The 17,845-nt window shown below is 43.2% G+C and overlaps 1 protein-coding gene across 1 annotated transcript in view; it reads right to left on the bottom strand.

Annotated features, from left to right (window-relative positions):
• Positions 1-9,240: 9,240 nt before the first annotated feature.
• The window catches only part of SRMS (src-related kinase lacking C-terminal regulatory tyrosine and N-terminal myristylation sites), a 42,465-nt gene continuing 33,860 nt past the window's right edge, over positions 9,241-17,845 (bottom strand). Inside the window, exons 6-8 of the mRNA XM_042464837.1 lie at positions 17,073-17,254; positions 13,840-13,996; positions 9,241-9,818 (exon numbers count right to left, since the gene is read on the bottom strand). Coding sequence (XP_042320771.1) covers positions 9,625-9,818; positions 13,840-13,996; positions 17,073-17,254 — 533 coding nt within the window. The 3' untranslated portion in view covers positions 9,241-9,624. The remainder of the gene's footprint in view (positions 9,819-13,839; positions 13,997-17,072; positions 17,255-17,845) is intronic.

Here is a 17,845-nt window from a genome sequence, read left to right as displayed (position 1 = left end):
AATTGACTTTTCTTAGAGTTGGAAGAGACCTCAAGGGCCCATCCAGTCCCCCCCACTTCTGCCCATGCAGAACTCACCATCAAAGCTACTAGCACTGCAGATGCATTTCCCCCATTGACTTTTATAGAGTTGAAGAGACCTCAAGGGCCATCCAGCCCCCCATTCTGCCATGCAGGAACTCACCATCAAAGCTACTAGCACTGCAAATGCATTTCCCCCCTTGACTTTTATAGAGTTGGAAGAGACCTCAAGGCCATCCAGTCCCCACCCATTCTGCCATGCAGGAAACTCACCACTCAAAGCTACTAGCACTGCAAATGCATTTCCCCATTGACTTTTATAGAGTTGGAGAGACCTCAAGGGCCCCAGTCCGACCCCATTCTGCCATGCGGAACTCACCATCAAAGCTACTAGCACTGCAAATGCATTTCCCCCATTGACTTTTTAGAGTTGGAAGGAGACCTCAAGGGCCCATCCAGTCCGACACCCCATTCTGCCATGACGGAACCTCACCATCAAAGCTACTAGCACTGCAAATGCATTTCCCCCATTGACTTTATAGAGTTGGAGAGACCTCCAGGGCCCATCCAGTCCGACCCCCATCTCTGCCATGAAGGAAACCCACCATCCAAAGTACTAGCATGCAGATGCATTTCCCCCCATTGACCTTTCTAGAGTTGGAAGAGACTCAAGGGCCATCCAGTCGACCCCATTCTGCCATGCAGGAACTCACCATCAAATACTAGCACTGCAGCGATTTCCCCCTATTGATTTTATCGATTGGAGAGAACCTCAAGGGCCATCCAGTCCGACCCCATTCTGCATGCAGGACTCACCATCAAAGCTACTAGCACTGCAAATGCATTCCCCCATTGACTTTTATAGAGTTGGAAGAGACCTCCAGGGCCATCCAGTCCGGACCCCATTTGCCATGAGAGGAACTCCACCATCAAAGCTATAGCCTGCAGATGCATTTCCCCCATTGGACTTTTATAGAGTGGAGAACCTCAAGGCCATCCAGTCCGACCCCATTCTGCCATGCAGACTCACCATCAAAGCTACTAGCACTGCAGATGCATTTCCCCATTGACCTTTATAGAGTTGGAAGAGGACCTCAAGGCCTTCCCAGTCCGACCCCATTCTGCCATGCAGGAACTCACATCAAAGCTACTAGCACTGCAATGCATTTCCCCCATGACTTTTATAGAGTGGAAGAGACCTCAAGGGCAGTCCAGTCCGACCCCATTCTGCCATGCAGGAACTCACATCAAGCTACTAGCACTGCAAATGCATTTCCCCATTGACTTTTATAGAGTTGGAAGAGACCTCAAGGGCCATCCAGTCCGACCCCATTCTGCCATGCAGGAACTCACCATCAAAGCTACAGCACTGCAGATGCATTTCCCCATTGCCTTTTATAGAGTTGGAAGAGACCTCAATGGCCATCCAGTCCGACCCCATTCTGCACTGCAGGAAACTCACCATCAAAGCTACAGCACTGCAGATGCATTTCCCCATTGACTTTATAGAGTTGGAAGAGGACCTCAAGGGCATATCAGTCTGACCCCATTCTGCATGCCGGAACTCACCCATCAAAGTCCTCGCACTGCAGATGCATTTCCCCCATTGACTTTTATAGAGTTGGAGAGACCTCACAGGGCCATCCAGTCCGACCCCATTCTGCCCTGCAGGGAACTCACCATCAAAGCTACTAGTACTGCAATGCTTTCCCCCATTGACTTTTATAGAGTTGGAAGAGACCCTCAAGGGCCTCCAGTCCGACCCATTCTGCCATGCCGGAACTCACCATCAAAGCTACTAGCTACTGCAATGCATTTCCCCCATTGACTTTTATAGAGTTGGAAGAGACCTCAAGGGCCGTCCAGTCCGACCCCATTCTGCCATGCAAGGAACTCACCATCAAAGCTACTAGCAGTGCAAATGCATTTCCCCCATTGACTTTTATAGAGTTGGAAGGACCTCAAGGGCCATCCAGTCCGACCCCATTCTGCCATGCAGGAACTCACCATCAAAGCTACTAGCACTGCAAATGCCATTTCCCCCATTGACTTTTAGAGTTGGAAGAGACCTCAAGGGCCCTCCAGTCGACCCCATTCTGCCATGCAGGAACTCACCATCAAGCTACTAGCACTGCAAATGCATTTTCCCCCATTGACTTTTTAGAGTTGGAAGAGACCTCAAGGGCCATCCAGTCCGGCCCCATTCTGCCATGCAGGAACTCACCATCAAAGCTACTAGCACTGCAAATGCATTTCCCCCATTGACTTTTATAGAGTTGGAAGAGACCTCAAGGGCCATCCAGTCCGACCCCATTCTGCCATGCAGGAACTCACCATCAAAGCCCTAGCACTGCAAATGCATTTCCCCCATTGACTTTTATAGAGTTGGAAGAGACCTCCAGTGCCATCCATTCGACCCCATTCTGCCATGCAGGAACTCACCATCAAAGCTACTAGCACTGCAAATGCATTTCCCCCATTGACTTTTATAGAGTTGGAAGAGGACTCAAGGGCCTCCAGTCCGACCCCATTCTGCCATTGCAGGAACTACCATCAAAGCTACTAGCACTGCAGATGGCATTTCCCCCATTGACTTTTATTAGAGTTGGAAGAGACCTCAAGGGCCATCCAGTCCGACCCCATTCTGCCATGCAGGAAAACTCACCATCAAAGCTACTAGCACTGCAGATGCATTTCCCCTATTGCCTTTTATAGAGTTGGAAGAGACCTCAAGGGCCATCCAGTCCGACCCCATTTCTGCCCTGCAGGAACTCCACCATCAAAGCTACTGCACTGCCGATGCATTTCCCCTATTGCCTTTTATCGAGTTGGAGAGACCTCAAGGGCCATCCAGTCTGACCCCATTCTGCCATGCAGGAACTCACCATCAAAGCTACTAGCACTGCAGATGCATTTCCCCCATTGACTTTTATAGAGTTGGAAGAGACCTCAAGGGCCATCCAGTCTGACCCCATTCTGCCATGCGGAACTCACCATCAAGCTACTAGCACTGCCAGATGCATTTCCCCCTTGACTTTTTATAGAGTTGGAAGGAGACCTCAAGGGCCATCCAGTCCGACCCCATTCTGCCATGCAGGAAACTCACCATCAAGATCTCTAGCACTTGCAGATGCATTTCCCCCATTGACTTTTATAGTAGTTGCACTCAGGCAGGGGGAGAGGAGGGGGGATTTTATGCCAAGTTTGGATTTGACCCTGCTCTCCAGAGTCATAGTCCACATGTTCAAATACTACACCACTTCTGTATGTAGTTAGCCACATACATTCGCTGCTGTCACTCATCTGCTGCTGGTCTTGCAGAGAATAAGAAATGGCTTCCAGTTTCCTGCTGCATGCCAGAGAAAACATTGCAAGAATCACTTGCAGTGTGGTGGGAGTCCATGCTGTCTGCAAGTATTGGCTGCCAGTCTGTGGCACGTTTTCAGGAGAAGAAAGAAAGAAAAGAAGAAAAAGAAAGAAAGAAAGAAAGAGAGAGGGGTGTTAATGGGCACACATATGGTGCCGGTCCTTGATACACTGGAAAAGAAAAACCCCGCTTGTCCCCCACATAAGATCAAGTCCACAAATCAAAATCCACTCTTCCCAATTTAGAAATCCACAGCTAAAGCATCTGTGACAAGTGGTTGGTTCAACGAATGAAGTGGGAAAATACAGTGGGCCTTTGGTATTTTCGGGGTTTGGTTCCAGGACCCTCCCTGGATACCAAAATCTGTGGATGCTCAGTTTCCATTAAATATAATTGCCTAGTAAAATTGTCTCCCTTACTTATAATGGCAAAATCAGGGTTTGCAGGGATGTGTCAAGAGGGGGGATTCTTGGGGTCCGGATCCCCCTTTCCGCCTAGATAAAAATGATGGTGTGTGCTGCTGTGCCTGCCACACCCAAGCCCCTTATGGATGATTGATGGCACTAAGTCCCCCCCCTTCCTAAAATCCTCGCTACGTCCCTGGGGTTTGCTTTTTGAAATGTATATACAGTCGCCCCTCCTTTCTCGTGGAGTTGAGATCCGGGTTCTTGATTATTCATGGAGGGGCAACCTCCATTATCTTCAATTGAGCACGACTCCGTGGTGCGCGCAGACACCCAGCAAGCTCACAGGGGCGCACCCCATTCAAGCTTATGGGGCTTGAATATATGAAAGTCTCCATTTTCGCGTGGTGGTAGTGGTCTGGAATGGATCCCCAGGTAAACAGAGGGCTGACTATATTTTAAAAATATTTTCAAGCTGTGGATGCTTGAATCAAGAATCCATTGATATGGAGGACTGATTGTAAAGCCTGGGGTTGACTGGCCGGGGCAGCTACTTTCTAACTCATTTTTTTATCCTTTATGGCTCAACAAGTGTAATGCACTGTGTGTGTGTGTGTGTGTGTGTGTGTGAGAGAGAGAGAGAGAGAGAGAGAAATTTACTACCATCTTTGGCACTCAAACAGGTCAGGGCGGGCAAATGCTCCTTCATACCTAATGTTTTCGCCACCCCACGCTGCTGCTTCATTTGCATGAACAAAGAAAGGAAAACAGCAAAGCTTGTGTGCAGAGTTTTTTGTGGGTTTTTTGGGCTATGTGGCCATGTTCTAGAAGAGTTGATTCCTGAAGTTTCACCTCCTTCTGTGGCTGGCATCTTCGAAGAAGTTGCCAGCCACAGATGCAGGCGAAACGTCGGAAACAAACTCTTCTAGAAGATGGCCACATAGCTCGAAAAACCCACAAAAAAACTATGGATGCCAACAGTGAAAGCCTTCAAATTCACTTATGAGCAGACTCTGAAATTCTGGATCTGATCAGAGTGGTACTGGGTTTGCCACTGCCTTTAGCTGGATGGCACTGGCTTGGGGCTGGTAGTTCAGCCGGTATTGTAGTGCTTTGAATGTTGGACTACAACTCTGGAGAGCAGAGTTATGCTCAGCTATGAAAACCCACTATCTTGGGCAAATCACATGCTCTCAGCTTCAGGAGGAAGGCAGTGGCAAACCCTTTCTGAACATATCTTCCCAAGAAAACCCCATGGTAGGGTTGCCTTAGGATCACCATAAATCAGGAAGGACTTGAAGGCACACAATGCCGACAAAGTTCAGCAGGAAGGGAGCATACATGTGTGTTTGTGTGTGTCCAGAGTCATCCAATGAAGCTAAATCGTGGGAAGTTCAGAGCAGATAAAAGGAGGAGTTTTTGCACACCTTACACCATATAGGTTAAAAGCTTTTTATACCACATTCCTAATGGGGATTTTCTGATGTTGGCTTTAGATGGGGTTGGGACACATCCAGTTCTCTAAACTTGGGAAATTTTCTTAACTACAACCCTGCTCTAACTCAATGCCAGCATCAATAGGTGTACTTTGACACTCTCGAATATTTACTTTCACTTTTTATTGTAGGTCACACCTTTTTTCAGGAACTGCATTCCAGCTCTGTTTGCATTCTTGAACTGTAACATGAAGCATTTTCTAGTAATGAAAAGGTGAACCTATTCAATACTTCACTGGTTACAGAGTGATTTTATATATTATGGTGCAGTTGTCATAATGGTAAAATGTATGTGTTATATGCTTGCTCTAGAGAGTTTGATAAGGGGGGGGGGAGGCACAGCAATAGCGAGTCCATTTGAAGATATTTGACTCCACCCAGTACTGGAACTAGTGCTGTGATAATAATACTCAGCTCTATGCTATTCTATTCCATAGGATAGATTTTCATGTTTTTGTATGCTTTGTAAATAGAGCAACCCTAAGAGTGTGTGTGGTGGAGTGGCTGGACTAGAAATCCCCCCAAATGGCCCAAGAGGCAACAAAAACGGATGCAACATCACTTCCAGACATCCCAAATGGTAGCCACAATGATACCTTGGAGCCTTCTGGAACTTCTGAATATTCAAAAATCAGGTGTTATGGCTCTCTGAGCTCCAAACTATCCATACCCCAATTCAGGGTAAAGTGTATTCCATTTGATCAGTTAATTCTGAGAACATGCTATGTGCCTCTCCAAAAAACAAAAACACCAAAAACCATTGGTAATTTTTTGGAAGAAAACAGAGGGGAGGGGAGGAGAACAAATGAGTGAAGTGGTTTGAGTGTTGCACTAAGACTATGATAGACAAATGAGGGGTTTGAATCCCCTCTCCAACATGGAAATCCACTTGGTGGCCTTCAGGAAGTCACACGCTCTCAGCCTCAGAGCATAACAATGGCAAAACTCCCCAGAATAAATCTTGCCAAGAAAACCCTATTGTAGGGTCACCATACGCAGAAGTCCACTTGACACCACATATCAGCAGCAGAGCATTTTAAAATCCTGAGGTGAGAAAGAGCAAAAACATGAGGCATGCTGCATCCTGACTCCCTGCCACTGCTTAGCACCTGCAATAGGTAGTAGAACCTGCCCAGAAATTCTCCAAGTACTTTGCTTAACCAGTGTATTGAAGAAGTATGTTAACTAATAGGTTGTTAGTTTTTTGTGGGTTTTTCAAGCTATAATAATAGGTTGTTGATGATGACTTCAGTTGCAGGAGGTCTATATCTGTATTCAAATAATCATCATCATCATCATCATCATCTTCCTCTTCTTAATGTATAGCTCCCTTTTAGCAGAACTTGGAGTCATTACTTACATATACGTAACTTCACTGGAGCTTGGAGAAGTTACCTTTTTTGAACTACAATTGGCTCTCCACACTTGCAGCTTTGACTTTTACTAATTTGATTATTTCCAGTTTTGATTGGTATGTTCTCTTGAGGAATGTCTAGGTCCTCCAGCACAACTTTGTCAGAAGTTGACCATAGATTTGTGCTGGAGAACCTAGAAGTCCCTAGAGAAAACACTTCTCTAGGCATTTGTAGGTCTTCCAGCACGATTCTGTGATGAACCTCTGGCAGATGTTGACCATAGAGTTGCACTGGAGAACCTGTCTTAGATAAAAAGAATAGTGTTTTTTATTTGTGGTTTTCCCACATTCACGGGGGTCCTTCACCCCTAACCCCAGTAAATGTGGAGGGGCCACTGCACAGATCTTAGACTCCCCAGGTTAGCATAGGAACCCGGGAGTTGTCCTCCAGACAAGTGATATTTCCAAATTCTGAACCTCACAAGATAAGTTTAGGCAAGGCTCTGGCCCTAATCACATTGTGGTCATGAGTAATAATTAGTCATGCATCTCATTGGTATGAGACAATGCAATCCAACAAAGCTTGGATGGGTAACACAATCCAGGTGGAAATATGGACCTGTTCCAGGACAGAGCTGGTAGGAAGCTATTTCAAGTATGCGCTGTTGGCTCTTGCTAGATCAAGACTATCCACATCTGCAAAATGAATGCACAATACACATAAAAATAGTTACTAGTAACTACATGAAGCAGAAGTTCCACAAATTACTATTATTAGTCTTACCCTAGCACCAGGCCCCCAATCCCCCCTCTCATATTTGATATCAGTCTAATATTAAAAGGGACACTGAGGTGAGTGACCTATAAAAGCAAAATCTGGCCATAAATCTGGTTGGCTCAAGCAAGGGAGTAAGCAAGACACTCACCACAATGAGATCACCCAAGGCATCAACATAATCCCTTTTGTCTGTGGAGGGCAATGACAGTACACTACTCTGGCCGAAGGAAATGGTAGTGCATTCACAGACAGAGGACGTCTCTCCAGCAGCAAGAGGTTTGCTTTTGTCTGAGATATTTACACCAATCTTCTGAACATTTACTACAGCTCCCAAACTTTCTTTTCTCCTGGAAAACCCTTTAGCAGAGAGTTAATCCATTCAGTCGTTCATTACTGCTCCAGAATATGATTTTGAGTATATATACCACCACCTAGACACTAGCAATTTGGTCTAGCTTGGATCCAGGCAGGCACTCTGTTGGGTCTACTAGGCACCTCAGTAAACCAGCCACCTCACTTGCCAATGCAGCTATTGAGTCATCTCTGTTCTGGATTCCCATCTATTTGAACCACAGTTGCTATCATTTGCTATTACCATTAGCAAGGCCTACACTATTCACCTTCCCCTACTTTTCTTCATTAGTTATAGTGTGTGTGTATGTGTGTGTTATTTTTAAAAATAAAACTACAAAACCCATTTGGAATTGCCTCTGGAGTTCTATGTGATTTGGAACTGTTAAACATAGGGTTGCAATCCCATGGCCGACTGTTGCCCTGCCTGAAATATAATTTGAGCTATTTAATTTTCCCAAAAATATATTAATTCATGGGTGCCCTTGTGGGACCCCTGAATTTTGGGTAACACGTTTCAGGTGCGTTTGGGGGAAACAATAGAGAGGGCCTTCACGGTGGCTGCTCCCAAGCTTTGGAACTCCCTCCCTAAAGAGGCCAAGATGGCATCAACTTTACTGTCCTTCCAATGCCAGGTAAAGATGTTCCTGTGCAGGCAGGCCTATTAAGCTGAGAATGACTGGGTTTTTAATGCTGAGCTACCCACATTTTAATGGTTTGTATTTTAATACATTATATTTTAATTTATAACTGTTTTAATTCTTAAAATTGTTTAATTTTTTAAATTTTATATTTATGTATTTTAATATTTTGTATTGTTTTTAAATTGTATTGTTTTATACCTGTTCGCCGCCTTGAGTCCCTATATTGGGAGAAAGGCAGGATATAATAATAATAATAATAATAATAATAATAATAATACAATAATAACATATTAAATAGCTAACAATTCCATATCCTCTAACTGTCCTGAAATTGGAATAACAGTCGCAGTTAATGCTCTGCTGTCCCACTTTTTCAGCCATTTCGAAAATGTCCTTGTTTCTATCTCCTCCCTCCACTTTGTCCTTTCTTCCATTGCTGAAAAATGCAAACTGACTTCAAAATCCAAAAGGGATTTGCGCTCAATTAGTCCTTATGGGGAGAAGGGAGGTTGCTTGGGCAAACTGCTGCACCTCCTAGCTTGTCCTCACGGATAATTTTGGCCATCTTAGCCACACTCTGAGGTTGGCTGGCCACACATGTCCCAGTTTTCATCTGTGAAATGTCGGAGGGTATATAATTTGCTGTCCTTTTGTGGCAGACAAAATCTGTTGTCTGAGGCAGTTGCCTCATTCCACATGAAAGCAAGGCCAATCCCAAATACCTGTATCACAGGACTGCTAACAAGACAAAACACCATTCATTGTACATTGCTACACACTCCGGATAACATCACCTCAGAGGTCATTTTTTTATATACATGTTTATTGAATAATTAAATACTACTGGCACACACAGCAAGTGAAACAGTCCACAGCTGTTAAATGTGGAGAGCATTGCAGGTCTGTTTCTCTTCACAATGACATCTTGGCTTCACATAGAACACTGAAAGTGAATGATCTTCTGGGAAACACAGCCAGCAAAGCCAAAGGGACCTCATCCCAAGCCAGAAGCAGAGAGTTACTACTGTCCCTCCTGAGAGTAAAGTCTTCATCTATTCCAGCTTCAAAAGCACAAACGTTCTTTGAGGCCAAGACTAGCTTGAACTGGTCATTCCAGGCAATGAGCTGTCTATTCCTAACAGCTAAATCCTGTAGAGGAAGCAGGATTTGCAGCCCATGTTAAACACCAATGGCAATGGAGTTTTCCTGTTCAAGAAAATGGATGATGCGCCCATTTGTAAATAGAGAAGAGTGTCTCCCTCAAAGTGAGAAAACTCGGTCTGTCTTCAGGATGGCTCTTCCAGCATTCCAGCATGACGCTGTAAATTTCAGGAGAACAACTATTCGGACGAGGAAGGCGGAAACCCCGAGTAATCTGTTGGATAGTTTCTTGGTTGGTCATCCCTGGAAAACAAATATACACGCAATCTGTTTAATGGAAAAACTTCCCAAATGGAATTTGGGAATATAATGCAACTGAACATAACTCAATTCAGCTTTTTCCAATACATTATCAGAGCTGTGAACAAAGATAATGGTTTCATGGCAAACAGTGTATGCTAATATGCGAGTCCTTACAAATGTTAATCTTTGGAATCTCTAAATAGGACTCTCCAAACAGGAAAAAAGGAATCTCCAGAGAGAAAATTTTGATCCCAGGGAAACTGACTTTTGATAAACCAGTTTATTGCTTCCACACGCCAATATTATCTATAAAACTCTAAAAGACCTGTATCACTTCAAACACAGAGCGAGGGTCATGATTTGCAACTCTCTGGATCCTATTACATTCTATCCCACTCTCACAATTGTACAAAATCAGGCTTACTGTTGTATATGAAGGCAAAAATAGTGACCAGAGATGATTTACATACCTTTAAAGAGGGTAAGAAAGACATTGAGATAGTTAAAAGATTTCCTAGACCTTGGGTTAGTCAATCAAAATGGAAACTGCAGTCGAGAAGTAGAAGACTGGTACTTGGAAAGGCAGCCATGAAGGAACTAGGTAAGATTCACAAGTGGAAAGACATACATTAAATACCAGAGTCAAAATCCTCCTGGCCAGAATATTTCTGATTTCTATGTATGAATGTAAAAGCTGGACACTGAGGAAAGCTGACAGGAAGAAAATCAACTCATTTGCAATGTGTTGCTGAAGAAGAGATTTGTGAATACCATGTGATAAGTTATTGGGTCTTGGAGCAAAACAAGCCTGAACACTCAGTGGAAGAAAGATGATTAAACTGAGGCTGTTGAACATATCAATATGACTCAGTGGAAAATATGATAATGCTAGGTTTATGCAGAAGATAGTTAGAAAAGAGGAAGACTGCAATATAGGAGGATTGACTCAATCATAGAAGCCACAGCCCTGCGTTTGCAAGAACTGAGCAGGACAGTTGATCACCAGCACTCTTGCAAGTCTCTCATTCTTAGGTATGTGATAAGTCAAAGTTGATTTGACATTATTTAACAACAACAACAACAACCCACAACTACAGGTTGAGTCTCTCTTATTCAAAATGCTTGGGATCAGGATTTTGGATTTATTTATTTTGGTTTTTGGAATACTGTATTTGCATATTCATAATGTGATATCTTGCAGATGGGAGCCAAGTCTAAATACAAAATTCATTTATGTTTCATATACATCTAATACATGTAGCCTGAATGTAATTTTGTACACAGTACAGTATTTTTTTAAACAATTTTGTGTATGAAACAAATTTCACTGAACTGTCAGAAAACAAAGGTGTCACTATATTAGCCACCTAGATTTGGATTTTGGAGTATTTCGGATTTTGGAATTCTGGAAAAGGGAAACTCAACTTGTCTATATATATGCTTAATAACCTGAGGCTTTAACACCACTCTGTCATGGCGTTTGAAGAAATGCATTGATATCTACAACAGCTTGGTTTAAAATATAAATGAAATAGTCTTAAAGGTGCTGCTAGATTCCTTCTTCCCTTCCTTTTCCTCTTTTTACACTTTACCAGACTATCACAGCTAGTCCTGTGAAAAATATACTTTTCATAGGTATAGAATTATTTTCTGAGCCTGAAGGAGTGCTAAAATCAAAGAAAGCAATTGAGAAATATTTTCCACATTTCACACTTCCGGCAAGTTTCAAAGGTGTGCGTGACTCATATTCCTCTTCAAAACTGCAAATTCTGTGCAGATGTTCAAAATTTTGAAAAACACTCTTTTTAGAAAGCTGTTATAGAATGTCTTTGGCAGGACAGGCCAAAACATTTTTGCTGTTTGGGGTGAAGCAACAAGTACTCACTTGCCTGTTTCCTGCTGGCCATCTGACATGTAATGGCACATAGTTTCCAAAACTGGAAAAAGTCTTTGGCATCTGAGAGGGGGAAAATACTATAGGCACTTGTAGCATTCCTCTCCTGGTAGTAAAAATACAACTCTAATAAATCAGGAATAATGATTGGGCTTTTTTTCTTCTACAGTTGCCCTTTGTTCCAGGAAAAATCCAAGCACTGTACCTATAGCACGCCAGTATTTCTTCTACCAGCACAGAGCAAAGTTCAGATTTTCATGTGTTTGTGTGAGAAATGAAATTTAAATTGAGATGCTGGTTTTGGGTGGCTGCGGGGAGGATCAAATATATACAAAGCTTTGAAAGAGCAAATCAGTATTCCCCTTCAACTGCAACATGTGTGTGTGTATTTGAATGGCCAAATCATCTGGTGAAATTCAAATTTCAGGGTCCAAAGTGCTGGAGCAATAACACTTGTAATGATTATATTGAACCAGTGGAGGGTGACAAACGAAAAGTCAGGCAGACCAAACTCTCTTTCCTCTTGTGTATCTACGGCTGCATCTGCATTGGAGAAATAATCCAGTTTAACACCACTTTGCCACGGCTAAATGATACGAAATTCTGGGAATTGTAGTTTGTTGTGGCACCACTGCATTAAATGTCTCAAAAAACTGTTATAGTACTTCCCAAAATCCCGTAGCATTGAGCCATGGCAGTTAAAGTGGTATCAGACTGGATTATTTCTGCAGTGTGGATTCAATTTAGGTAACTTTTTGTTTGAACTGTAGAATGAAGTCATTGGATTATTTATTTTCTTCCTGATTCTAATGCAAAGGAGGTTGGTTGTTGTATTTTCTTTGCAGGAGGCATCTGCATGGCTTCATAATGGCTGCAAGCCCAGACACACTCAAGAAAGCCAGCTTCAGTGTCCTTTGTGAATTAAGTTTGGATTTCTCATTTCATCAACCCATGAATGGATTAGCAATTTCTTTCTCCAAATTTCCAGCACCGTCCTAGAGCATCTATTTTCTTTCAATGGACTCATGCTTGGCACCAAATTACTATACTTTGTTCCTATAAATACCCAATATTCCTACATCTTATATCATTATCCTCTTATGGTGGCTTGGATTGTCAGGCCAGGACTATCCCAAGCTCTGGGATGTCACGGATCAAACATGAGACTGAGAGATGACACTTCACTTTGTGATGTCATGGTGCCTTTTCTTGGTGATATTATTGAGGTGATGGTTATGAAGGGTAGCCCTTAATGACTGCATTCAGCACAATATACTAAGCATCAGCCACATCTGCATAGAGTATACAACTCAAATAAAAATAACTAAGTAATGAGGAAAAACACATTTTTGAAGAAAGCACTCTTGCCCTCAGATTCCCCCTTTTGCCCTGAGAACTAGTGAAGAGGAGTCAGGCCCTGAAATGCAGAGCCAGGTCCTGAGATCTGGCAACCCTAAGGATGACAGAGAAAGAAAAACCATTTTACTATCAATCTATATTCTTGGAGCCAAGATCTATACCTCATAGTGTCAGATCAAATCAGTGGGAGAACTGGAAAGGGGGAATTGGAGGAAAACCTTGAGTGCTACAGGGCCTTCTGTGATTGTCCAAAGGAGCTCCAATAATACTGTTGATTAAATAGAATAAACATTAATAAAGCAGGTACATGAAGGCAGAGCAATCCTGAGAGGCATGGAGGTACAGAGGCAGATCTTTTGTAAACCACCATGAGTCCCAGCCTGGATAAAGATGGTATATAGATAACAGATGGATGGATGGATGGATCTTTTGCCTGATTCTGGTTCAAATGTCACACATCTGAGGAAGTAGACCTGAGTCTACAAAAGCTTATGCTACATCTTTTGCCTGGTTAGTCTCAAAGGTGCTACAAAATCCCTTTGCAAAACAACCTGTGGATAAAAATAAAAATCACTGCTCATTTTAAAAGAAAAGTTCCAGAAAAATAAGATACTCATAAATATAGCTCTTAAATCTTAGCAAAGAAAGGCTGATGTTGACCTCCCTGTGGAGGGTTTCTGATTCAAAGGGTGCCACTGCTTAGAAGTCCCTTTCTCCAGAAGCTACCTTTTTCATTTCTTACTGATGCTTGTTTAAATGATACTGTACCTTCATATGGACACTGTCCGTAAGTGAAAACCTCATAGAGAAGAATTCCATAAGACCAGACATCTGATTTAGGTGAATAGGTCTGATAGATGGCCGCTTCTGGTGCTGTCCACTTCACAGGGATCATACCATTGCTAGTGGTGGAGTAAATATCATCCTGGAATGAAGCAAGAATTGGCCCTTTAGCAAAAGGTTTCTTATTTTTCAACAGGCTTGGAGGAGGGAAACTAAAATTGTGGTTGCCGAATCATCTAGGGGCTAGTTCAGCAGCTGACTTTAGTGTTCTTTGCACAATACTTTCTACTTCACATGAGGGAGGCATGGAGCATAAAATCAGGGAATTGGAAGACTCCAAGGGCCATCCAGTCCAACCCCCTGCAATTAGGAAGACACAATCAAAGCAGCTGGCTATTCAACCCATTTGAAAACTTCCAAAGCAGCAGACTCCACTACCCTCTTAGGCAGCATGCTCCACTGTCAAACAGCTCTTACAATCAGGAAGTTTTTCCTAATGTTGAGGTGGAATCTCTTTTTCTGTAGTTTGAATCCATTGTTTCATATCCTCATCTCTGGAGCAGCAGAAAACAAGCTTCCTCCATCCTCAGTATGACATCCCATCAAATCTATAACCATGGCTATCATGTCACCTCTTAACCTCCTCTTCCCCAGGCTAAACATCCTCAGCTCCCTAAGATGCTCCTCAGAGAACATGGTTTCCAGATCTTTCACCATTTTGGTTACACTCCTCTGGAAACACTCCAGCTTGTCCACATCCTTCTTGAATTCTGATGCCCAGAATCGGATGCAGTACTCCAGTGAGGTGTGACCAAAGTGGAATAGAGTGGTATTATTACTTCCCTTGATCTAGACACCATACTCCTATTGATGCAGGCTAGGAGATTATCGCATGGAGAAAAAGACTAGAAATTTTTGGGATTGCCAACTCAAAAGTGGGTATTATCATACGTAAAATTGCTGCTGCTGCTGAGTGACTACAACCCGGGTCCCAGCCGTGTTCAACTAGCCGCTTTGCAAAAATTGGAGCTTGCTGTTTTTGCAAAGTGGCCGGCTGAGCATGGCTCACACTTTGGTTATAGTTACCTGGCAGCAGCAGCGGCTTTTTTTACATACAATAATACCCGCTGTTGAGTTTGCAATCCCGAATCTATTTTGGGTCTTTTTCTCCATGTGATAACCTCTCTAGAATTGTATTGACTTTCTTAGCTGAAATCCACAGAATCGACAGTTTGGGAAAACTACCTTAGTGGACTACAACATCTCAGAAGATGCTGGGAGATGGATTCATGCAGCTTGCACAACTGATTTAGAGAGGACACTATAGCTCTGTGGTGTGGCCCATGTTTTATTGCTAGCTTCACTCTAGCCTTGCAAGCTAAAAAGATCAGAGTGCATCGGCTGGGACCCCAGAAAGATGCTGCTTGTTAAAGCAGACCAGGGGCCCTTTTACACTATATAGTTATAACACTGTGGAGTTTATCACACGTGAGGAATTTCTCTTAATTTCAAATGAAAAGAAAGTGGGGCCAGAATGCATTCACGTAAAGTCGCTAGTTTAGTGAAATTATGTGAATGCTCACTGCATTCGAACTGGCTTCCTATTTCCCGAAAATAGCATGCCATTGCCCGAATTTGCATGTGGCAGTATATCACACAATAATGTAAAACCCCATGATTGCATTCGGACTGACTTCCCATTGCCTGAATTTGTGTGTAGTGGGTTATCACGCAATAAAGTTAAACCCCATGATTGTATTCAGATTGCCATCAGATTATACTTCCAATTTCCCTTGTCTGATAAACTCCTGTGATTCCACTTTAACTGCCATGGCTGCATCCTATGGAATCCTAAGAATGGTAGTTTGGGTAGTTACTAGGGCTCTCTGTCAGGAAATTTTAAAATCCCCTCCCCAAACTGCATATCATAGGATTTCAGGTGATGGAAGCCAAGCAGTTAAAATGGAATCATAGTGCTTTCACTGTGTAGTGTGAAAGGACCCTAAATGTAGGCAAAATGTACACTTCAAACCTCAGGTGGCCCCAAGACTGTTTTCGTGGCCACTGATCTCTCTACACTCCCTGAACTGCCCATTTTACTGCCCTTCATCTTTTGGAAGAAGTCTTCAGATAATCTCTAGAAGGTTCAGATGTTTTGCTTACACTTGTGTAAGACTTACCTGACCTGGTTGTTTCATTTTGCACATGTATACCATTTAAAAAATGTGGAAAAAATTTAACTACTCCTCTTTCTTTGTGGTGTGGGAACCTATCCCCATTCTTTTCATTTTATTTCTGCCTCAGGTACCACATTTTCAATTAAAGAAGCTACACCCAGAACACTTCTGCTTCATTAACTGGGGTACACCTGTACAGGCCTGGGGCCCTGGTGGCGCAGTGGTTAAATGCCAGTATAGCAACCATAATGCTGAAAGTTTGATCCCACAGGGCTCCAGGTTGACTCAGCCTTCCATCTTTCTGTAGGTCGGTAAAATGAATACCCAGCTTGTGGGGGACAATTGGCTTACACATTGTAAACTGCTTAGAGAGGGCTTAGTTCACTATGAAGTAGTATAGAAATGTAAAGTGCTAAGTACTACAGGCTAGAAAAGAAACAAGCCATGGGCTGTTTCATACATACATGCAGAAATATTTAATTCTATAATTCTCCCAGAAGAGATTGCGTGTGGATCTACACTGGCCAGAATACTTCAGGTGGCCCCCAGCATATTCTGGCTCCAAATTGTCCTGACTTCTCCCTGCAACCTGCATGTTCCAGAGCAACAGAATCCCACTCTGCTGTCCGCTGCCACCGCTGGTGTCAATTGCTCCCTTTGGGGCCAAAAATGAGGTACCCAGTGCCAATCACATGTCTGGGCATCTTGTTGTGACCTCTGAGGAGTGATCTGTGGCAGTGGGTGGCACAGTGGGACAATGTGTAGACAGCCACCCAGTGTTGCTCTGGAGTGCTCTGGATTTTCAGGGAAGAGCGGAATCTTTTATATTCATTTTACAGCAGAAATAGTCCAGTTTAATTGTGGGACTGCCCTTCCCATGTGTTGTGTAGATAGATGGTTGAATGTGGCCCAGAAACATCAGGACAGGATGATACAAGGGCAAGGGGAAACCACTGTAAATGGCCCATGTAGACATGTCCTAAGAGGATAGGGGGAAAAAAGAGGGAGAGAGAGAGAGGGAGAGGGAGAGCCTGAACAAACCTTGAGGAGTCTGGCTAGGCCGAAATCAGCTATTTTGCAAGCAAGGTCATCTCCCACCAGTATGTTTCTGGCAGCTAAATCTCTGTGGACAACATGCTGTTCTTCCAGATAGGTCATCCCATCAGCCACTTGGCAAGAAATGCTAAGTAGGTGATGTGTTGTCAGTTCCTTCCCTGCAACACCTGTACAAAACAGAAGGGAGGGGAAAAGAAAGATTCTGTTAGTCTCTGAAAACTCTGTTGTTGTTGTTGTTGTTGTTGTTGTTGTTGTTGTTGTTGTTGTTGTGTGCCTTCAAGTCATTTTCAGCTTATGGTGACCCTAAGGCGAACCTATCAAGGGGGTTTTGTGTTATGTTTCTTCATAAAGGGTTTGCCATTGCCATCCTCTGAGACTGAGAGAGTGTAATTTGCCCAAGGTCACCCAGTGGGTTTCATGGCCAAGATGGGAATCGAACCCTGGTCTCTAGAGTGATAGTCCAAAGCCCAAAGTGCTATGCCATGCCGAAAACTTTACCAGGCTTCTTTGTGGACTTCCAGTGTGTTTTGTTTTGATTGAAAAACAACATATTTTGGCTGAAAGATATTTAGTGGTGTGTCAGGGAAGTCCATGGTGGTCCCAAGGGCCACAATAGGGTCCTCTCTCTCTACACAATTATAGCACTTGAATTGCCATGACTGCTATGTCTGGTGAAATCCTGAGATTTGTAAACTGAATCTTAGGCCTGTTACAGACTGCCAAAATAAAGCTGCTTCGGGTCTCTTTGGAGGTATGCT

Source organism: Sceloporus undulatus, chromosome 4 (assembly GCF_019175285.1).
Source record: "Sceloporus undulatus isolate JIND9_A2432 ecotype Alabama chromosome 4, SceUnd_v1.1, whole genome shotgun sequence".
NCBI classification, from domain to species: domain Eukaryota; kingdom Metazoa; phylum Chordata; class Lepidosauria; order Squamata; family Phrynosomatidae; genus Sceloporus; species Sceloporus undulatus.
Note: the sequence above shows the minus strand (reverse complement) of the source record. Positions and strands in the feature narration are given on the sequence as shown.